General features: G+C 43.5%; 1 protein-coding gene across 1 annotated transcript in view; it reads right to left on the bottom strand.

Annotated features, from left to right (window-relative positions):
• Positions 1-241: 241 nt before the first annotated feature.
• The window catches only part of sqor (sulfide quinone oxidoreductase), a 47298-nt gene continuing 23260 nt past the window's right edge, over positions 242-24279 (bottom strand). The window contains exons 2-10 of the mRNA XM_043674560.2: positions 21235-21464; positions 18819-18989; positions 18631-18684; positions 15360-15554; positions 14666-14875; positions 13392-13575; positions 9374-9441; positions 7748-7926; positions 242-823 (exon numbers count right to left, since the gene is read on the bottom strand). Coding sequence (XP_043530495.1) covers positions 766-823; positions 7748-7926; positions 9374-9441; positions 13392-13575; positions 14666-14875; positions 15360-15554; positions 18631-18684; positions 18819-18989; positions 21235-21447 — 1332 coding nt within the window. The 5' untranslated portion in view covers positions 21448-21464 and the 3' untranslated portion in view covers positions 242-765. The remainder of the gene's footprint in view (positions 824-7747; positions 7927-9373; positions 9442-13391; positions 13576-14665; positions 14876-15359; positions 15555-18630; positions 18685-18818; positions 18990-21234; positions 21465-24279) is intronic.

Here is a 24279-nt window from a genome sequence, read left to right as displayed (position 1 = left end):
TGCATATCCCACAGCTAATGCACCTAACCTGCACGTCCCTGAACACCATCAGCCAATCCACGGTACCTGCACTTCTTTGGACTGCAGGAGGAAATTGGAACACCCAGCAGAAACCCACGCAGACACGGGGAGAACATACAAGCTCCATACAATCACCCAAGGCTGAAATCGAACCTGGGTCCCTGGCACTGAGGCAGCAGTGCTAACCACTCAAATATCATTATGAAACCAACCAGTCATGTCAGGTAATGGTAGAAAAACTTTATTGTAATGAATTCTGACTATAATAAACATCTGAACAATTGCAGTTTCTTGACTGTTCTCATTCCGAATGATGCAGCTTTAATATCAAAGTTTAAATTTTCAGCAGAAACTTTCAGGGCAATGATCTGGAACAGCAGGTAGTTTTTGTATGTTGATTTACTTTTAAAAATGAAGATAAGGAGCACTTTCGGAAGAACGGGTGATGGTTTTGTTAATGATAGGAGTGTTTGCTCATTAAATGAGAGCATGAATTACAGTCAATGCTGAAAAAAGTAACAAACCTTATTGATGAGAAGCACAATTACAAAAATATTTCCTGTGTCTTGCCCCAGTAAGATGAAGGAGTTTTATTATTTTGGATAACTATTTAGTAATTTCATTTTGAGCTGACAAGAGAAATGCCAGAATACCCATATGTTATTGCAGTTCAGTTTAGAGAGTACCAGTGCATGAGAGAGACATTAGTGATTGGTGAACAGTCAGTCCAATTGAAGAACATCTTTACTTCATACCGAGGTGCATCAATGTTCTCAGAAGTTTTGGACCTCCCCAACGTCCCCTTGAAAAACAGAAAAGCATTGGAGAATGTAGTCAATGCTCAACAATCATTAATGCTACACACAGTCCTGTTTATACTACGTACATCCTGATGTTACATTAAACAGCTTAGTTTTAAATTAGAATTAGACATTAGCTTTATTCATAATTTATTCTTCATAAATCTTAAAACTCAACTCATACAGGAATCAACGTCAGAACATGGTCCAGCCACATAGGGCATTCAGCCCACTGTGTTTGCACCAGCCTTCCAAATGACCATATCACCTTAATACCATCTCATCTTAATACCATCTCACCTGCCTTCTCCTGGAAATCCTGCACATAGTTTCTTTTCAATTAATCACCTAATTCCCTTTTGAATGCAGCAATTTATGCATTTTATGCAGTGTACGATTGTGTACTTTGTGCTGAGCATGTAGCACCCTCGGTCCTGGAGGAATGCTGTCTTGTTTTTACAGTGTCAGTTGTATATGGGAGAAATGACAAATAAAAAGCTACTCTACTGAAATAGGACCTGCTTTCACCATACTCAGTGATTAGGATCTGGAATGTACTATGTTGAAACTGTTTCTTTAGATCACTTTTACTGCTTTTGCTTTAAATATTTGCCCACTGGTTCTTGATCCTTTCAGGAACAGGAACAACTTCTCCTTTTGTATTCAGTCCAGACACTCAATTTTAAAAGTTTCACTCAGATTTTAAGTCCTCCTCCTGTCCTCCAAAGAGAACAACTTCAGTTTCTCCAATTTATCTTCAGAAGTGAAGCTCCTTATCCCTGAAACCATTTTGCTAAACCTCTGCTACAGTTTAATGCCTTTACATTTCCCCTAAAGTGGGGTGGCCAGAGCTGAACACAATACTCCAGATCAGGCTGATCAATATAACTTCCTTGCTCCAGCACTCTATGGCCTTACTCAGAGAGCATAAGGTTCTATATGTTTTATCAACCATACTCTCAACCTGTCCTGCTGCCTTTAGATTAGATTAGATTAGATTTAGATTAGATTAGATTAGTGTGGAAACAGGCCCTTCGGCCCAACAAGTCGACACCGACCCGCCGAAGCGAAACCCACCCATACCCCTACATTTACCCCTTACCTAACACTACGGGCAATTTAGTATGGCCAATTCACCTGACCTGCACATCTTTGGACTGTGGGAGGAAACCGGAGCACCCGGAGGAAACCCACGCAGACACGGGGAGAACGTGCAAACTCCACACAGTCAGTCGCCTGAGTCGGGAATTGAACCCGGGTCTCTGGCACTGCGAGGCAGCAGTGCTAACCACTGTGCCACCGTGCCGCCCACGGTGGGACGGCACGGTGACCTGTTCACATAAATCTTCAAATCCCTCTACTCCTTCACCTCCTTTAGAACTGCATCCTTTCGTTTGTAGCGGTCCATCCACATTCTCTCCAACTGATATAAATCACCTCACAATTATCTACATTGAATTTCATCCTTGAAGTTGTTTCAGCTAATTACTGAAAGTGAGTTTCTTCCTCGGTGGGGAAGGCTAATTATTCCTGATTGTGTCCATTACTGCTTTGTAACAATGAAAGCTTCTGCACGGAAACTCATGTCAAATCGATTGCCCAAATTACTCTGGGGTTTGTCTGTAATCCCAACCAAAGGCACATTCAATTTTCATGTTGTTCCTATGGATGAGGAGGAGTATTCTCCCAACTCCAGGAAAAAGTCCATCTCCCCCCTAACCACCACAACCTTTATGTCTTTATGTCAAAGGGAATGGAGCACAAAATAGGGCGGCCTCGCTAAAACTATAAAAAAAGCACTGGTGAAAAAGTGTGAACAGGTTTGCAACCTCTTATCTAAACAAAGATATCGTGCCCCATTGGAGGTAGTCCAGAGAAGGTTCACTCGGCCAATCCGAGTTTTGGAGGAAGAAGAATGGTTTACATCGAGCGTGGAAATTTAGAAGGTCAAGAAGATCATCTCAGCCAAGTTAGTGGGACACCTGGAGCTGAGTGATGTGTGCTGATCATGTTGCACAGACTCTGGAGTGACAGGTCCCTGAACTGACCAGTCCAGTGAAAACACCAGTCTTATTCAGCATCACACATTTTCCAGAAACTATCACACACTCGTTAACATTGGAGCCTGTAGTGGCCAATGCTTAGTGTAATGAAAAGTTCACTTGGGGATTACAGGACTGACTAATGGAAACAGACTAGATCAATTCAGATTACATTCATTGAACTGGGAGGGGGCATTCCTATAAAAACGTTTAAAATTCTACCAACTAGACAAAGTAAATGCACAAAGGATGTTCCCAATAATCAGGGATTCAAGAAGCAGGAGTCACAGTCTAAGGACACAGGGTAGGCTATTTAGGACTGAGATGAGGAGAAATATCTTCACCCAGAGAGCGGTGAGCCTGTGGAATTTGCAGAAAGCAGTTGAGGCCAAAACTTAATGTTTCCAAGAAAGGAGTTAGACAAGTTCATGGGGCTAAAGGGATCGAAGGGTTGGCAGGAACAGCCATGGTCATCACCCAATGGCAGAGCTGGCTCAAAGGCCAGCTCCTGTTTTCTACATTTAAACTATTAAACTAACTTAAACTAGTTTGGCAAGGGGGCAAGAACCAGAGCTATGTACCTGAGAGAGGGATAATTGCAGATGGGGCAGTGACAGATGTAGTGAAGCTATCAGAAAGGTTTTTCATGAGATGAAACAAAGAGATCGGTTAAAGTGTGTTTGCTTTAATGCAAGGAGTATCAGAAATAAGAGTGATGAACTTACAGCATGGATCATTACTTGGGACTATGATGCTGTGACTATAACAGAGACGTGGGTTTCACAGGGGAAGAGATGGTTGCTTGAAGTTCCAGGGGTTTAGAAGGTTTAAAAAGAACGGAGGGTGGGGAAAAAAAAAAGAGGGGGTGTAGCATTACTAATCAGAGAATGCATCACAGCTACAGAAACGAAGGTTGTTGAGGAAGGTTTGTCCACTGAGTCAGTATGGGTGGAAGTTAGGAACAGCAAGGGAACAGGCACCGCATTGGGAGTTTTCTACCGAGCCCCTAATAGAGTAGGGAGATCGAAGAACTCTCGACCGACAGATGTTGGAAAGATGCAGATGTAGCAGGGTTGTTGTTATGGGTGACTTCAACTTTCCCAACATTGACTGGAACCTCCTTAGTACAGATAGTTTGGATGGAGCAGTTTTTGTCAGGTGTGTTCAGGAGGGTTTCCTTATTCAGTATGGAAACAGAGCGCCGAGGTGAGAGGCCATTTTGGATTTAGTGCTCAGTAATGACCCAGGACAGGTGTCAGATCTCGCAGTGGGAGAGCACTTCGGTAAAAGTGATCACAACTGCCTCACATTTACCATAGCCATGGAGAGGGAAACGAGCGGTTACCGAGGGAAGGTATTTAATTGGGGAAAAAGAAATTATGACACTGTCAAATAGGAGCTGGGAAGTACAGACTGGGAGCAACTGTTCCACAGACAGGGCACAACAGGCATGTGGAGATTGTTTAAGGAGCAGTTGTTCCAAGTGATGCACGAATTTGTTCCTCTCAGACAGGCAAGAGGTAAGATTAAGGAGCCTTGGGTGATGACAACAGAGGAGCTTCTTATCAAAAGGAAGAAGGCAGCTTACATAAGGTGGAGGAAACAAGGATCTGGCACAGCGTTAGAGGATTACAGGCTTGCTAGAAAGAAGCTCAGAAATGGACTGAGGAGAACCAGGATGGGGCACGGAAAGGCTTGGCAAGAAGGATTAGGGAGAACCCAAAGGCATTTTACTCATGTGAGGAATAAGAGAGAATGATCAGGGTGACGGTAGGGCTGGTCAGGGATAGCTTAGGGAGCTTGTACGTGGAGTCTGAGCAGATTGGGGAAGCCCTAATTGAGTTTTTTGCTTCGGTTTTCACTAAGGAAAGGGACCTTGTTGTGAATGAGAACTTTGAGGAGCTGAGATAAAGGCTTGAACAGATCAAGATTGATGAAGTTGATGTGCTGGAAATTTTGGCAAACATTAAGATTGATAAGTCCCCAGGGCCAGACCAGATTTATCCTTGGCTGCTCCGGGAAGTGAGAAAGGAGGTTGCTAAGACACTGGCGAAGATCTTTGCTTCCTCACTCTCCACGGGAGTCGTACCGGAGGATTGGAGGGAGGTGAATGTTGTTCCTCTTTTCAAGAAAGGGAATAGGGAAATCCCTGGCAATTATAGACCAGTCAGACTTGGGTATGTGGCCAGCAAGGTTTTGGAAAGAATTCTGAGGGATAGGATTCATGACTATTTGGAAAAGCATAGCGTGATTAAAGTGTGTCAGCATGGCTTTGAGTGGGGGACGTCATGCCTCAGAAATCTTATTGAGTTCTTTGAGGAGGTGACAAGATAGGTCGACGATGGTCGAGCAGTGGATGTGGTGTATATGGACTTCAGCAAGGCATTTGATAAGTTTCCCCATGGTATCCTCATTCATTAAGTCAGGAAGTATGGGATACAGGGAGATTTGGCTATCTGGATTCAGAATTGGCTGGCTGACAGAAGGCAGAGTGTGGTTGTAGATGGAAAGTATTCTGCCTGGAGGTCAGTGTTGAGTGGGGTCCCGCAGGGCTCAGTTCTTGGGCCTCTGCTCTTTGTAGTTTTTATAAATGACTTGGATGAGGTGGTTCAGGGGTGGGTTAGTAAATTTGCCAATTACAGCATTGATAGTATAGAGGGCTATTGCAGGCTGCAGCGCGACAGACAGGATCCAGAGCTGGGCTGAGAAATGGCAGATGGAGTTCAACCTGGATAAACGTGAAGTGATGCATTTTGGAAGGTTGAACTTGAATGCTGAATATAGGATTAAAGGCAGGATTCTTGGCAGTGTGGAGGAATAGAGGGATCTGGTGCAAGTTCATAGATCCCTCAAAAGTTGCCACTCAAATGGATAGGGTTGTTAAGAAAACTTATGGTGTTTTGGCTTTCATTAACAGGGGGATTGAGTTTAAGAGCCGCAAGGTTTTGCTGCAGCTCTACAAGACCCTGGTGAGACCACATTCGGAATTATAGGAAAAATACGGAGGCTTTTGAGAGGGTGCAAAGGTTTACTAGGATGCTGCCTGGACTGGAGGGCTGGTCTTACGAAGAGAAGTTGACTAAGCTTGGACTTTTCTCTTGGAAGAGAGATGACCTGATCGAGGTATACAAGGTAATGAGGGGCATGGATAGAGTCAATAGCCAGAGACTTTTCCCAAGGGCAGGACTGACTGGCACGAGGGATCATAGTTTGAAGATATTAGGAGGAAGGTATAGAGTAGACGTCAGAGGTAGGCTCTTTATGCAGAGAGTTGTGAATGCATGGAATACGTTGCCAGCGGTGGTGGTGGAAGCAGAGTCATTGGGGACATTTAAGTGCCTGCTGGACATGCACATGGATAGCAGTGTACGGAGGAGTGTGTAGGTTAGGTTATTTTACTTTAGATTAGCAATAGGCCTCGGCACAATTTCGTGGGGCGAAGGGTCTGTTCTGTGCTGTGTTTTCCTATGTTTCTGTAGAATAAGTGTAATTCACTGACTGCCATTCAAAACAAACTCTTCTTCCTGGACATTCCAGATTTCCTGCTGAGGAATCACATCTGCTGGCTCAACTTACTGAGGTCAGTATTTATCTTTTCTGATCATTGGAATGTTCCCATTATACATGCTCCAATTAGCAGTTAAAAAGATCAATTGGTAAACCTCACCCTGAATCATTAAAATCAGACTATTCCCCATGGCTAATGACATTTTAAGTAGTAATATGAGGGGTGGGTTTATGATGTCAGAGGAGTGTGCGCACAGCAGCAGATTGTCCTCACTGTGCCAACCCCAGGTGCAGGTTTATCAGGATCAGTGCTTATGACAATTGCCCGTTTTGTTGGTTCAAAACCCACCACAGAGGTTCATATCCATTTCCAGTGAAAATCTCCAGACAGTACTGACATTCATTGCTAACGTGTTATTATATATTGTTCATCTGTAGTAATAAAGCGAAGGTGGTTACCTCAAATTACAACAGGACCTTGACCAGATGGGCCAATAGGTTGAGGAGTGGCAAATGGAGTTTAATTCAGATAAATGCGAGGTGCTGCATTTTGGGAAATCAAATCTTAGCAGGATTTATACACTTAATGGTATGGTCCTATGGAGTGTTGCTGAACAAAGAGACCTTGGAGTGCAGGTTCATAGCTCCTTGAAAGTGGAGTCGCAGGTAGATAGGATAGGGAAGGCGGTGTTTGGTATGCTTTCCTTTATTGGTCAAAGTGTTGAGTACAGGAGTTGGGAGGTCATGTTGCGGCTGTACAGGACATGGGTTAGGCCACTGTTAGAATATTGCGTGCAATTCTGGTCTCCTTCCTATCGGAAAGATGTTGTGAAACTTGAAAGGGTTCAGAAAAGATTTACAAGAATGTTGCCAGGGTTGGTGGATTTGAGCTTCAGGGAGAGGCTGAACATGTTGTGGCTGGTTTCCCTGGAGCGTTGGAGGCTAAGGGGTGACCTTATAGAGGTTTACAAAATTATGAGGGGCATGGATAGGGTAAATCGGCAAAGTCTTTTAGCTGGGGTCGGGGAGTGCAGAACTAAAGGGCATAGGTTTAGGGTGAGAGGGGAAAGATATAAAAGGGACCTACGGGGCAACATTTTCACACAGAGGGTGGTACGTGTATGGAATGAGCTGCCAGAGGAAGTAATGAAGGCTGGTACAATTGCAACATTTAAAAGGCATCTGGATGGGTATATGAATAGGGAAGGTTTAGAGGGATATGGGCCGGGTGCTGGCAAGTGGGACTAGATTGGGTTGGGATATATGGTCGGAATGGACGGATTGGACTGAAGGGTCTGTTTCCATGCTGTACAACTCTATGACTCTATCTTATAAAAAGCAGGGAAAAAAGAAAAATAATTAAACGATTGGACTTACTTGAGCAGTGCATACCAATAAAGAGGAGGCATGAGATCTGCCTTCATGTGGAACATGCTCCTCCTCTCCTTGCCCTGGTCAAAAGGGAAGGTCTCCAGTGGCTGGGCTTCATAATCAAACTCGGCTAACACACAGCGATTGTAACCAGTAACCAGCGGACACGAGGTGTAGCCATCATACTGAAACAAACACCATTCAGCACATAACCTTGTTATAGTGAACTGTGAAGTGATTCAACGCCAGGATCTGAAAACCCTTTACACCCAAACATTAGTTTTCCTGAAAATGTAGTCACTGTTGTAACGTAGGAAACGCTGCCACAAACTCTGATGTCATGATTGATCAGTTTTTGTGTTGTTGGTTAAAGGACAAACATTGACCCCAGGCCATTGGTGAGAACCTCTCTTATCCACAGGATGTGGGTGTGGGTGTGGCTGGCCAGGTCAGTATTTATTATCCAATCCTATTTGCCGAGAGAGCAGTCAAAATTCAACTACATCACAGAGTCTGGAGTCACATGTGTCATGGGATGTTTTATATAAAAGGACAGATAATGTTATATCACAATATGGATTTCAGAACGAACAGTTCTAAGACAGTTACCTGGTATCCCGACCTGTATGAAAAGTACCAGCCTCACACTCAGTCACCATGTATAGGAACATACAAAAGCAACAGAAAGCACAGACTGTGTGTGTCTATGACATCACAGCCCTGTAAATAGTGTTCCGAATAAAACCTATTCAAGGCATCCGTTACCACGAAAGCACAGAGAAAGAGTCGCACTGTCGGAGGGTCAGTGCCGCATTGGGGGGGGGGGCATGGGGAAGTGTGTATGTGTACATATGTGTGTTGGGGTGGGGAGGGGAGAAGAGAGGGGCGAGAGAGAAGAGAGGAGAGGCGAGAGGCGAGAGGCGAGAGGCGAGAGGCGAGAGGGGAGAGGGGAGAGGGGAGAGGGGAGAGGGGAGAGGGGAGAGGGGAGAGGGGAGAGGGGAGAGGGGAGAGGGGAGAGGGGAGAGAGGAGAGAGGAGAGAGGAGAGAGGAGAGAGGAGAGAGAAGAGAGAAGAGAGAAGAGAGGAGAGAGAAGAGAGAAGAGAGAAGAGAGGAGAGAGAAGAAAGAAGAGAGGAGAGAGGAGAGAGAAGAGAGAAGAGAGAAGAGAGAGAAGAGAGGAGAGAGAAGAGAGGAAAGAGAGGAGAGGAAAGAGAGGAGAGGAAAGAGAGGAGAGGAAAGAGAGGAGAGGAAAGAGAGGAGAGGAAAGAGAGGAGAGGAAAGAGAGAGAGGAAAGAGGGAGAGGAAAGACCAAGAGAAAGAGGAGAAGAAAGAGGAGAAGAAAGAGGAGAAGAAAGAGGAGAAGAAAGAGGAGAAGAAAGAGGAGAAGAAAGAGGAGAAGAAAGAGGAGAAGAAAGAGGAGAAGAAAGAGGAGAAGAAAGAGGAGAAGAAAGAGGAAGAGAAAGAGAAAGAGAAAGAGAAAAAGGGAAAGGGAAAGGGAAAAAGAGAAGAGAGGTGATCAGGGTGGGTGGGCATTGCCGGGGAGGTGATGTGAGGGTGGATATCATTTGGAAGGGAGGTCAGGGTGGATATTGCACGTAGGCAGAGCGGAGATGCTAATGTGAAATAGCTCTTACCTTATGCGTTGGCTTCTCGTTCTTCATGACCATTGAGATGGTCTTACTGAGGACTGCAGATTGTGCAGCTGAAGAAATAAATCAAGGTTTTTAAATCATGTTTAATGTACAGTGGAGATTAAACAGCAACTGCTCTCAGTAAATCTACCTCCCCCTGCCACTCACCCAATCTTTTTTGGTTCTTGCAGCTGCGGTCTATTTACATATCCTGATTCACTTTTTTTTATTGAAAAAGTTTGTTTTTACAACATTATAAAAATACAAAAAGGAGTATAACAATCTTATATTACAAAAACATTAATAAATTACCTACAACTCTACAGAACAAACCAAAAGTTTCCACAGGTGCAAAACTATCTTTCCACACTAAGATTCAATAAATGACTGCACTTAGCAAATTAGTTTAAATTAACCTAAATTGTACTAGATTAGCCTAAATTAGATTAGATCAAATTAGATAAGATCACGCTGGATCAATTTAGCTGAAATTATATTAAATTACATCCCTCAACACATCTCACCGGGGCTCCCATCCACTGGAACATCAGTACCTGTATTTATCAAGCTTCCTCCTTCCAGGGCCTCTGAACCGCCAAATCTTGCCTTCGCAACTATACATAGGCCCTGGTCAATATGGCTGACAGGTTGGTGTCTATATAATTTAAAAAGGGCTGCCAAGTCTTATAAAATAGTTCTGTATTCTGGTGCACCACATTCTTAAGATAATCTTGGGGAACGTGCTCCATCACTAGTGTGCACTATCCCATGAGAACTGGGGGTTTTCTGAGATCCAGTAAAATGTTTTTCCTTGCACAATACGCGAGAATGTTGAATAATCTCTTCCCGTGTTCATCACGTGAAGGCAGGTTCGGCAGTCCCAGAAGAAGGGTCACCAGATCTGCCCTAAGTTCAATTCCCAGGATCCCCTCCAATTCACTCGCTATGGCACCCCAGTAACTATGGATCATACGATATGACCACAGACAATGTGTAAGGGTGCCGGTGCTTGTTTTACGTTTAGGGAACCCTGGAGATGCTCCTTTCTTGAACTTTGCTAATCGCTCCAGGACCATGAGGGCCCTGTGCAGAATCTTCAATAGCATAGCTTGCGCTTTATTGCATATCGAAATTTTCTTCACATTCTCCCATATGTCCTCCAATGTTTCAAATGAAATTTCTTCCCCTAGTTCCTGACTCCATAGCATCTTGCCATATTCTCCAGGGCACCCTCTACCTGTAAATGACAGAGTGTACTGCACACCAGAGTGCACTCCTCTCCATGTTAGACTTGTAGGGCTGAGCCAAAAGTGTGGTCCTTCTCTGTATATAATCCCTAATCTGAAAATAACAGAAGAGATCCCTAGTAGATAGCCCATATTTGTAACTTACCTGGTCAAAAGACATCAGGACCTCTCCACCTCAAGTAAGTCTCCCAAACAGGAGATTCCCTTGACCTCCTATGCCTTAAAGCCAGAGCCCATTGACCTGGCCTAAATCCTGGGGCTCCAACTAAAAGGGAGTTGTGTGGATTTCCCTTGCCCTGCCACATCATTCTCCAAGCTTTGACTGAGTTAATGATGATCAGGCTTTTAGAATGACCAGCAACATTCCCCCCCCCCCCGCCACCGTAAATTAATTTTATACCCCAAGAAAGTACCGAATAATTCAATCTTTTGTGTCAGCCAACGTACAGACTTTTCTGGGTTAGCCAAAAGAGATCATCAGCGCAGAGAGTAATTTTGTGCTCTCCCATTCCTGCCTTAGCCACAGCTCCAAGAAGCTGACCAGACTCTCACCTTCTTCACATTCTGGGAGCCCGATTATCAGTAAGGTTTTCCTTCAACCTCTACTCTCAAGGTCGTTGATGTAGTCCGGCAGGGCCCGAACCTGGCCTTCCAGTGTTCGGATGCGCCCCTCTGAATTCTACACCACAATCTCCAATGCCACAGTCCTTTGTTCATCCACCTCAACGTGTCGATTCAGCGTTCGGATCTCCTGCTCATGATTTTGTAGCATGGCAGAGATCAGTTCCAATGCCGATTAGATTTTCTCTCAGAATTTTAAAAATTCTGAGATGAGATTTTGCTGCTCCAATAGGTCCAAAGGCGCCACCACAGGAGTCTGGTCCATGGCTGTGGGTGTGCCCAGCACTGTAGGGGAGTGCCCCGCTTGCTGAGATCCTCTCACTCCCTTTCCTTTACTCATCTTATTCCCAGAATGTTAAAATCAGAATTTAAAAGATTCTAGGCATTTTGTATTACTTTGTTTTATCAATTTTTCTTATGGATGACCGGGGCGGGTGTGGTGGTGGTGGTGAAAGCCCACCTTACTTGGGTTTTGGTGCAGAGTCCAACAGAGCGGACCTATCAGATCGCCGCCATCTTGGATCCCCCAGGCTCACTCTTAAATCTTTGTAGGTTCAAATTATTTCACTCTCGTAATGGTAAATTTCAACCTGATTCTATTTCCTTATGCTGAAAGGAGGTAAAAATTTCTTCAAACTCTGACAGGAGGGGGAGGCACCTTGAAACCAAACCTTTATCAATACCACTCTGCTTTGTTCAAAATGGAATATTGGAGAAAGGGCTAGACATGTGGAGGTGATGCAGGAACATGTCTCAAGATTACCTGGTTCATCAATGCCACTTGCCCATTCAACTCATTGCTTTACTGTGCAACCTGTCCTTGAACATCCAAGCAGAAGCAAGAGCTGTGTGTTAGGACTTTAACAAACCAGTATGTTCTGTTAGATTTCTCAGCATATGGTAAACTGAAAGATTTACAGTGAAAGAGTCACTAACATATGCACAGAAAACACGCTCTTAAATTACTTAACTCTCTTCCCCAGGTTAAAATCTATTAACATTCAACTTAATAAATTACTCTCTAACCAGAAACACACAGAAGGGAAAGCAGCAAAGTTCAGTGAGTCTCCGGATTTCGACCACAACTTAATCTGTCCGGGATCACACGATTATAAATCTGAATGAGCAGCCGATAGTTCAAACACTTCGGATACTTTTCCTGACCAATGCCTCTACAGTCACTGGCCCTCGTTACAGTTGTACTTTAAAAAAAAAATCAAACATCCAGACTGGTGTCGCTCACAAGGCATTTTATACTTGAATTTTATCGCAAAAGATATTAAATCCATAACCTACAGCAGATCCTGGGAAATTGTGACACAGCAAAGCTCATTGCATTGTCTGCAACTTGATACAGAGTGCAAAAACTAATCTCTGCTTTTTAACTATTCACTCAAAGTAGATTCTGAAGTCAGATATTGCAGAAGTTCCAGGCTGCTAGTATTTCTAGCATTTGTTAAAGAAAGCATGTTGAATCTGTACAATAACAGGAAACCTTTATCCTGTGAAGATGTGGAGGTGCTGGCGTTGGTGTTAGACTGGGGCCCCACCAGTTACCTGACAAAGGAGCAGCGCTCCGAAAGCTAGTACTGTACTTGTTAGACTATAACTGAGTGTTGTATGATTTTAACTTTGAGAAAGCGAGGACTGCAGATGCTGGAGATCAGAGTCAAAAAGTATGGTACTGAAAAAGCACAGCTGGTTAGGCAACATCCAAGGAGCAGGAGAGTCGACATTTCAAACATCAGGATGAAGAGATGCCCGACCGACTGTGCTTTTCCAGCACCACACTTTTTGACTCTGATTTTTACCTTTACCCTGTGAAGACAGTAGTTTCTCAGCACAGTTTTAGTTTATTTCACAAACAGATTGAGAAGAATTACACATCAATTTAATCCTGCTCCGTGCTCCTAGGAGAATACCTAACTCACTCAGTAACCAGCAAGTGCACAACCTTTACACACACTCCCATTTCCTCCAGAACCCTTTGCAGTGACTGTCTCTCTCAGAGCCATTTCTTCCTTCCCTAGCTCTGTACAATTCCAGCACTTTGAGACATCGCACTGACAATCTGTCTCAAAGACCCTTCCTTTTTGAAGTGGCTCTCCACTCCATTGAGAATATCCCCCAATGCTAGTATGGATTCAACCTACCGACTGCTGCTGCAGTTTTTGATGTTGGCAGGTTGGTGCAGTCTCCAATACCAAACACATTAGAGTATCTCCTGTGTTGTAGATTATCTTTGTTTACATCAAGCCAGCCTCCTGCATCCGCTAATGGACTTTTTTGAATCACATCAGGAGGTGCCATTGGAGGAGTGACATGTAGCATCTCATACTGTGAACACAGCAGGAATAAAAGGTTACAGTCTCTGGGAAGACAGGAAATGTCTGTACAACAGGAGCATCATTCAAAGCAAATGGTCTAGTTATGGGCGGCACGGTGGCACAGTGGTTAGCACTGCTGCCTCACAGCGCCTGAGACCCGGGTTCAATTCCCGCCTCAGGCGACTGACTGTGTGGAGTTTGCACGTTCTCCCCGTGTCTGCGTGGGTTTCCTCCGGGTGCTCCGGTTTCCTCCCACAGTCCAAAAGATGTGCAGGGTCAGGTGAATTGGCCATGCTAAATTGCCCGTAGTGTTAGGTAAGGGGTAAATGTAGGGGTATGGGGTGGGTTTCGCTTCGGCGGGTCGGTGTGGACTTGTTGGGCCGAAGGGCCTGTTTCCACACTGTAATGTAATCTAAAAATCTAATCTAAACTGCTTTGCAAAGCTGCCCCCCAATTATGCCAAACCATAAGATCCCTCCCCCTGTCCTGTCAGTCTGGATGAGGGATATGGATAGGGTAAATAGACAAGGTCTTTTCCCTGGGCTGGGGGTGTCCAAAACTAGAGGGCATAGGTTTAGAGTGAGAGGGGAAAGATTTAAAAAGGCACCTGAGGCGCAACTTTACTGCGCAGAACGTGGTGCTTGTATGGAATGAGCTGCCAGAGGAAGTGGAGGAGGTTCGTACAATTGCAACATTTAAGAGGCATCTGGATGGACGAATAGCAAAGGTTTGGAGGGATATGGGCAAAATGCTGGTAAATGGGACTAGATTTATTTAGTCCATGCTGACCAGATGAGTCAGCATGGACTAGTCGGACTGAAGGGTCTGTTTCTATGCTGTATATCTTTATGGCTGAGTGAGGGAGCCTCAAAGTTGAGAAACTATACCAATATAAATGAAGTGTTTGCAACATTTTGGATGTCTACACACACACACACACACACACACACCCCCATTCAACCTGTGAAATAGTCAATATGGATCCCTCACTGTTTCATGCCCACAGCTTTCCATTAGGCAGAGCCCCTGGGTGAAGAGAACAGGTCAAGGGGAGTATCGGGTAAGAGAAGCATGCCAGAGATTAAATTATCAAAGCTAACCTGAAAAGTCTTGGTTTCCCCTGGATGGTCCAACTTTTCAAATACAGCTTCCTTCTTGTCTGTGCGAACTTCAATAAGATTCAATCTGTAATTCACTTCAATGTTCCTGGCCTTTACAATCTCCAGAAGAACATCAGCATATTTCTTCACTCCGAAGATCACTGGCAGTGAAGTATTGTAGATGATATTTGCTTTTGGCCGTTTCCCAAACTTAGGACCAGAAAAATAAAGAACTCAGCAGTGACAGAAAGTAATTGTAATATTTACTATCAATGCACAGCTGTAAAGAATTGTGTCCCTTTGAAAGGAATTAAACCTCGGGAGGACAGGAGCCCTGGTGCACACGACACCAATCTCCAGTTTCCAACAGGAAGATGTGCTTCATGTGAAGATAGCATTTACATTGAGCACTTTCTTTTGCTTACACCACCTGATTCAGATTGATAAAAGCAGGGGGCCAGTGAAACAGACATTGTGAACCTTACATCTCAGACTGCTTATTAATCACAAGCCTCAAGTTATCTACTTGCATCATCAAGATAGTACAAAATTCACCTAGCACTGAGCTTCCATAGTGACCCTTCTGGTCAAGCTCAGTCTTTCTGTTCTTACTCAAAATGGTGTCATTAAACATGAGAAAAGATTTGGAACATGTATGCTAAGTCAAATTTAGACAATCAAATGAGTTGGTTACCTTCCTGAAGTAGTGCTCAGACAGATACATGATCTTCTGTGGAGCCCCAGCACATTTAACAGGTGTGTTGGGAAAGGTGAAAATGGCATTTCCCTCACGAAAATCCTGTAAGGCTTTCCATGTTTTCTCAACAAAATTTACAGAGTAGTTCGAGCCAATTTTACCATCATTGAACCCCTCAGGAAGTCCCTTAATCTGAAAAATAAAATACAAAATAAATGTCCATTACAGGCACCCACACTGCTGTCTGACTGGAACAAGCCAGGTGAATGGATAGGGTTTGGGAGTAACTTGACTGAAATGATCATGCAGGGACTTTGTATTCCCTGAGTCACTTGTACACCCACAATGTACTACTTCTGCCATTAATCAGTGGAAGTCATTGTTTACACAAAGGGAATAGATTTCAGAGCAGGAAGGGGTTGGTCTCCAGTTATTGAACACTACCATTGCTAGAAATGTGCAAAGTTGTAGGAATTACTGTCTTTGAAGACATTGTTACCATATCTAACTTGCAGCAAATCTGATGGAAGAACAGTGGTAGTGTGGACAAATCTTATTCATGTGCTGATAGAGGAAAACTTTCTTTCTCAAGAGAAATTTCTATTCATAAAACAGATAGGAAACATTGCTGCCAATTTACTGTCCCATAAACAGCAATGAAACACATGATTTATTTGCTAATAGTCACCCAGATAAATGTTAGCCCAGGGGCTTGAGACGAATTCCCCAGCTTTTACTGTTATACACCCAAGGACACAGACAGGGCCTCAGTTCAACCAACTCCATCACCCCCAACAACACCCTCGGTCCTGACCCTCCAGCAGCACAGAGCAAAAACAGAGGATGCTGGAGAAATTCAGCAGGTCTCCCAACATCTGTGGAGAGAAAACTGAATTAACAGTTGAGCACAGTTATCCTTTGCAGAATAGTTCTGAAGTTAACTCAGTTTCTCTCTCCACGGATGCTGCTGGACCTGTTCAGTTTCTCCAGCAATTTCCATTTTTGCTTTAGATTTCCTACATCTGTTCTTCATTTCATTTTAGTGGATGCTTGAGGATATGGTACCAATCCAGCGGGGCTGCTTTGTCCTGGATGGTGTCAAGCTTCTCGAGTGTTGTTAGAGATGCACCCATCTCGGGCAGGTGGGGAGTAATCCATCACACTCCTGACTTGTGCCTTGTAGATGGTGGACAGGAAAGGGGTTGGCAGGAAAGAGAAGAGACAAGTTACTTGCTGCAGGATACCTACCTCTGACCTACTCTGGCACAGCACTTGGCACAGCTTCTGGAAGCTGAGGCTGGGATTGAGACACTTCGTATCTTTCCTCAGTCAGGTGACAGTGAATTGAATAATTGTAATCCACAAGCAATACATTTAACAGTCTTCTGGCACATGGTTAAACACTGAACAGGAAACACATTCAAATCTGTCAAATGCATATCTGTCAAAACTTCCTAGGGATGTGCTTTCCTCGGATAAAATCTGTGTATGTTGGGATGATCTGTTGGTCACTCCTACTCCTTGTTTATTCTGACAGCTGCTGAGCTGACCTTGCCCACAGACAGAACCTCAGCAGTCAAAACGTACAAGTGCTTGAATGTAACAATTCAGTCTCATATGTAACAACAGATTGGAGCAACTTCACAAAGTTGCAACGCTATTCAGCCAATGGCCAATCAACAAAAAAAATCTCTCAAATCAAAAAATGCCATGGAAGGAATAGCCAATAAAATGGTTTATATCATCTCAGACATAATCAGTGATAGAACAACATGGGAGAAATGGTAAACTTCCTAAAATGGGGGGAACAGAGGGGTACATGGAGAACACTGCCTATGTACATGAGACTGCACAGTGATATGAGCAACAACTTCTGACAGCCAAACAGAAACTGGTTATTGCTAATAGCAAACTGTTACAATTTGTTAATAGACGTGGCACAGACTTCACTAACTTACTGTACAAAGTGACAGGTTAAAATGTGCAATCAGAAATATTGAGCTTTGAACAAATAATCATTAGTGAAGACCACCTTGAGAAATTAAACATTTACAAGATTGACGTCTCAGCTTCCAAAAAGACAATTAAATGTTGTTCCTCCAACACCCCTCCCCTCACACCCCTCTCCCAACTCCACAATGTCCAGGAACTGGTAAAAGGGATGTCTTTTTAATAAAATGGTCATAGAACATTGGGGTACTGGGCTAATGGTCGGATACTTGGTAGTGTGGATGAGCAGAGGGATCTTGGTGTCCATGTACACAGATCTCTGAAAGTTGCCACCCAGGTAAATAGTGCGGTGAAGAAGGCATATGGCGTACTGGCTTTTATTGGTAGAGGAATTGAGTTCCGGAGTACTGAGGTAATCTTGCAGTTGTATAAGACTCTGGTGCGGCCACATCTGGAGTATTGTGTGCAGTTTTGGTCGCCATACTATAGGAAGGATGTGGAGGCACTGGAACGGGTGCAGAGGAGGTTTACCAGGATGTTGCCTGGTATGGTAGGAAGATCGTATGAGGAAAGACTGAGGCACTTGGGGTTGTTTTCATTGGAGAAAAGAAGGTTTAGGGGTGACTTGATAGAGGTGTACAAGATGATTAGGGGTTTAGATAGGGTCGACAGTGAGAATCTTTTTCCACGTATGGAGTCAGCTATTACAAGGGGGCATAGCTTTAAATTAAGGGGGGGTAGGTATAGGACAGATGTTAGGGGTAGATTCTTTACTCAGCGAGTCGTGAGTTCATGGAATGCCCTGCCAGTAGCAGTGGTGGACTCTCCTTCATTATGGGCATTTAAACGTGCATTGGATAGGCATATGGAGGATAGTGGGCTAGTGTAGGTTAGGTGGGCTTGGATCGGCGCAACATCGAGGGCCAAAGGGCCTGTACTGCGCTGTATTCTTCTTCTATGTAACATTACAGTGCCGTACAGGCCCTTCGGCCCTCGATGTTGCACCGCCCTGTCATACTGATCTGAAGCCCATCCCACCTACACTATTCCATGTACGTCCATATGTCTGTCCAATGACAACTTAAATGCACTTAAACTTAACAAATCTACTACCGTTGCAGGCAAAGCATTCCATACCCTTAGCATTCATCAGTTGAGGAACAGAATGTGACAGGAACTGGGACACTGCTTGGTCAGCAATAGAAATGTAATCAATGATTTAATAAAAGCCCAAGTTAGAAACTCAAATATAAACTCTGAAAATACATTCTTGTGGGAACTCACCCCACCAAATCTGGAGAAAACAGTATAAAAATACCTTTTCATATTCTAGCTGCAATCCCAAAGCAATAATCAAGTATTTGTAGGAGACCTAAAATAAAATTGAAAGAAATATAATGTATTAATAAATTGAACCATCCCAATTCTGACAGTGAGAAAGTTTGCACGCCACCAGGTCCTACCCGAGAGCCAGCTGACCCACAGACCGAACCCAGTGTTTCTCACCTGTGTGCCATCGTCATTACGGACAAGACTTTTGTCTGGATCAAATTCCCGAACACTGGACTTGATCCACGTGACTCCTGATGGGATAACACTGGCTGTTGATCTCCCTGATTTGTTCAGTGGTTTAGCTCCAGCACCCACCAGAGTCCACATGGGCTGATAGTAATGTTTCTGGAAGATACAGCCAACAAAGAAGATTGAAAATATAAAAGAATAAAGGAAGTGCTTCCTCCCTTTGATGCCATTGGCACAGACTTCCCCTAATGACCAATCCTGACAGTAATGAAACACCGAGGTGGGAGGAGGTTTGGAAAGTATGATAATTTCTGTCATTTTCAATATATTATAAATATTGAATATTGAAATGAAGTTGCCATACTGTGCATAAAGAGTGTGAAGCAGTCAGAGATTCTGAAAGTGAAGCCCGGCCTTTGCAGCAACAAGATTCAGGTCTAATGACCCTCCCTAGACACTTCTCTCAAAGACATTATTGGAACAAAGTCGCTCTGCTCATAGCTGCCAAACAATGAAGTCATTATGCCAATGTTTGCAAAGCTCCATTCTAAAATTTATAGTAAAGGGTGAGCCACTTGGTTCATTAAGTTCTAAAGACAGCAGTCAAATCTGTCCTATAACCTTCCACAAAACTGACTGTATGTAATCAACCCAGGGTTCTATTGTATGACAACTGCTCCCAAAGTCATAAAAGCAACTTTATGAACAGGGCTTGGAATACAAGAGTAGCCTTGCTGAATTAGCACAAATGACCAGACTATAGTTACTGAAAGCACATGGAGACCGTTGAGAGCAGTCAAGATATTCACCAGGATAGAGCTAGAAAGGAACCCAAAAGGGATGAAAAATTGGAGAGATGCAAAAGAAATGAATGTTTAAAGGAGAGACGACTGGTGAGGAGTTATTAGAGGGAGGAATAGAGTGGGATTTGGTAGCTGCAGACAGCCGTGGCTGCTGGGGGCAACGATTAAAGTGTTGTAGGTAATGCTCAAGTGTCCAACTTTGAGGGACTAAGTTTGCGGGGAAAAGAAGGGACACAGCTTGAGGGTAGGAGGGGGTCCAGATGAGAGCTCAAGCTAACAAAGGAAGAGGCACAGGTAGACAGGAGTCGATGTAAGGAAGGCAGTTTGGGATAAATTATAGGTCACAGAGATTTTGTTAAGTACCATGTTTACCGTGGGTCAAAAAAAATGGGGAACTGGCCAGGGGATCCTGGGAATATAAAATAAGGCTGCAAGTCAAAAGCTTTGGCTGGGGTATTCAGCAGCAGTTGAACTGAAACAGTGACAGAGATGGGTGACATTGTGGAGGTGGAAATACGTGGTCTTTGGATGGAGAGTTTCTATAGTCAGAAACTCAGCTCAGGGTCAAACAGGGGACAAATTACAGAGGAAGAGCCTGATTCAGCCTCAGACACAGAGTTAGGGACAGATGTTGTGGTGGGTACGAAAAACAACAGACTCTGCTTTGCAGAATGTTACAGTGGGGGAAAACTGAAACTCAACTAGTACTGGATATGGAACAAATAGAGGCAGCAAATGGCCAAGGTAGGGAGATAGAGAGTTGACAGAATCTTGCCAAAAAGATTCTTTGGTGACAATAGAGGTAACACAGCGCAGGTGATACGAGAGATATTATGAATGGAGGGTGACTGGCTTTGATTAAATATAGACAAATGTTAGGAGGTGAGGGCAGTTGCACTGACCAGACAAAGGATGAGAGACATTGCAACATGATGGTTATAGTCAATGGTGCCAACATTAAGAAATATTTGTTTCTACTGAAGCCAATTGGATCAGGATGTTTCGTAAAAAGTAGTAGCCAACACAGAAACTGCTGAAATGAATCAGGGTGATAAGCAAGTCTGCTGATGCCCCACAGGATTCTCTCCTCCTTCACTAACACTGATGTGGCGAGCAGTGAACAGCACTGCCAGGCAACCAGAAATATCTCATCACCGGGCCTGGAGTTGGTTAATTTGGGTGGGGGGTAGGGGTTTAGCTGTTGAGCTGAAGGGGATGAAGGGCAGCTTGTAAAGGGGCTCTTGTGGCACACTGGTAGTGTCTTTGCCTCTGGACCAGAAGGTCAAAGTTCAAGTCCCACCTGCTCCAGAAATTTGTAATAACATCTGAACAGGTTGATTTTAAAAAAATACATGAAGGATGGATGAGGGTTTATGGTTTTAAAGCAAAGTCTCTCCATTTGTCTATAATTTCCTACAGCACCAGATTCAGTTTTGTGCTCATTTAACTCTGACCTCTTGAGCATTCCCAATTTTTAAATCAGCACCATCAGTAGGTGGCTCTCGAGTTCTCGCTTTTTCTCTGCACTTCCCCAGCTCCCTAACTTCACTCATCCTTCAAGGTATTGCGCTCTCCGGTAAGGGAAATTAAGGTTTTACCTCATTTGGTTCAATTATGGCAACATTTCCAGGTCCCACTTTTCTCTTCAGCCGAGCACTCATGGTAATTCCTCCTGTTCCACCTCCTACCACTAATACATCAAAGTGACTTTGGGACGCACCATTTGGTGAAAGAGAGAATTTCCTGACTCCAGTACTGAAAGCCTGCAGCCCAGATCTGTACAGCTTCGAGTGAACTTGAAGAGCCGTCATCTTGATGCAGTAAGACTCTGCAATCAAAGAACTGATTAAAAATGCCGTAAAACTCTGTTAGAGAACTCATTTGTTAAAACTCTCCATTCATAAAGAGCCACCTCTCCCACTGACATTGCATAACCCACTGATCAGGGCTTGATGCAACCCATTAAACCTCCCAAGGAGAGATAACACAAATGATTAACAAACCTTCAAACAAAGATAATCAAGTGATAAACGAAAGACAAAAGATAACCAATCTAACATCGCCCTGTTACGTTCCATACATGACACATCTCAGATCCTAACTATGTTTGGATATCATAGCACAGTACAACTTCTCAGTACTTGACTCTTCTAAAAGAATGACCTTTCTACTCTTTTTCCTCCCTTTGTCTTTCTCTTCTGACAAATAACAGGAGTCATTTGCTAGTCCTAGCCAGAACTTCTATCCATGAGGAATATTACCAGAAATTCCACATGCAACAGGAAACTGAACCACAGAAATTGGTGAGGAAGGCAAACCGTGATTTATTTTCAAGACAAAAACACAAATTCTATTACTTCATCACCAGTATAACATAGCATTTATCTTGTGTTTTGGGGGACTATAAAATTAAATGAAAATATTACTGCTATATAGCTAAAAAAGCAGGTGCTTTTGCAAATTAAAAATGGAATGTTACAGTTTGCTGAGCTGTGCAATGCAAAGTTGTTTATTTTGGAACCAGTAAGAGGCAGAATAAAACTGAGCAACACAATTTTTCAAGTCAAGGAAATTCTGCCTAACAACTGCTTGGTGCAGCTGGAGACTGTTAAAAGCTGTAAATGCCAGGGCAGCTGTCAGAGATATACAGCCCACTGAAACAGGCCCTTTAGCCCAACTCATCCATACCAACCAGGTTTCCTAAATTGATCAAGTCAATTGGGCTTGTGTTTGGCCCATATCTATCTAAACCCTTCCTATCTATGTACCTATCCAAACGTCTTTTAAATGTTGCAATTATACCCACCTCTACCATTTTCTTTGTCAGCTAATTCCATGTACATACCACTGTCTGTGTGGAAACAAAACTGCCCCCACGTCCCTCTTAAATCTTTCCCCTCTCACCTTAAACCTATGCCATTTTTAACTTTGCACTCCCCTACCCTGGGGTAAAAATCTTGGCTATTTACCTCATCTATGCCCCTCATGATTATTCTTCACCATATCTGTGAGGTCAATTTCAAGGAACCCTAGATCTCTGTTTGACAACACTCAATTGTACATGAGTTTTGAAGGGATATAGTTTAAGCTACATAGTAGTTGATTAGAAGTGCTTTCTTCTCTCTGTTATTTATTAAAGTTAAATGTGCTACAATAAAGGCATTTATTTTACTCTACTGATGAAACCCGGTGTGAATTGATTTTGTCCAGAGCAGTAGTCAATCAGGAAAATTGGTTAGTTTGGTGTCTCATGGGGATGTTGTAAAACTTGTGAAAGCTGCGAGAACAAAAGAGCTCAATTATCAGCCCTACCTTCCCAGTTCATGACACCAAATTGGGGAGGTCAGGACAACATACAGAGCAAGAGAATAGCATTTTCAAATAGCTGGGGAGAGGGCACAGGGACAATGGGCCAAATGGCCTCCTGCTGTTGCTGTGTCATTGTATGATTAACTCAGCAGGTGCACTTACCTGATTATGAAGAGTCAGCTCCAGCATTTACAAATCCACCTTCCTTCAGGTCACTGATATTCATCAGCAAAATGACCAGCAACTAGTTAATAGGAATATTCATTCTTACACAATTCAGAGGAAAGAATTTGGAAGAGTTTTGCAAATGCCCAAGAACTGGTTCTGAGATTCTCCAGGATATTTAGTGAATGTCTGGTGAAAATGGTCACAATGATCTGCTTCATCTAACCTCAGTAATGGCACCAGTACCCCATGAATTGAAAACTCTTTCCCTACGTCTATTTTTGAATCACATATTCAGCTCTCTGATCTTAGTTACCCAATGCCTTTTTTTGTGGATCAGGTATCAATCCAGAGATTACCACCTTAACGTTTAAGCTTCCTAAAATAAAAATTAGCCTCTTGCTGCTTCTGCTTAGGTCCAACTAGTTTCAGCTTCCATCATAAGGTCAGAAGTGGGCATATTCTCTGATGATTGGACAATGTTCAGCACCATTCACGACTCCTCAGCCACTGAAGCAGTCCATGTTCAAATGCAACAAGCTCTGGACAATATCCAAGTTTAGGTTAAAAAGTGGCAATGAATATTCACAACTCAAACACCAAATACTGACCATTTCCAAAAAGACAGAATCCAATCATCGCCACTCACGTTCAATGATTTTAAAATCACTGAATAGCTCACCATTAACATCCTGGGGTTTCCATTGATGAGAAACTCAACTGAACCAACCATGTAAAATGCTGTGGTTATAAAGAGCAGGTCCGAGGCGAGGAATATGCTGGGGAATTCACCTCCTGACTTCCCAAAGACTGCCCACGATCTACAACACACAAGTCAGGAGCATGAAGGAATATTCCTCACTTGCCGTGGATGGGTGCAGCTCTGACAGCACAAGCAACTTGACACCATCCAGCACAAACAACCTTGCTTGATGGGCACCACATCCGCTCCCTCCACCACCCACACTCAGTGGTAGCAATATGTTCAACATGCACTGCAGAAATACACCAAAGATCCTTCAATAGCACCTTCCAAACATGTGACCACTATGATCTTGAAGGCAAAGGCAACAGATACACAAGAATACCACCACCTGCAAATTTCCATCCAAACAATTAAAGTATTAATCCAATTCCTTTTAAAAGGTTTTTCCTGAACCAGCTTCCCC

Source organism: Chiloscyllium plagiosum, unplaced genomic scaffold (genome assembly GCF_037043375.1).
Source record: "Chiloscyllium plagiosum isolate Xiang-an unplaced genomic scaffold, Cpla_swu_hap1 HiC_scaffold_39, whole genome shotgun sequence".
Classification (NCBI taxonomy): domain Eukaryota; kingdom Metazoa; phylum Chordata; class Chondrichthyes; order Orectolobiformes; family Hemiscylliidae; genus Chiloscyllium; species Chiloscyllium plagiosum.
This window is presented reverse-complemented; position numbering and strand designations above follow the sequence as displayed.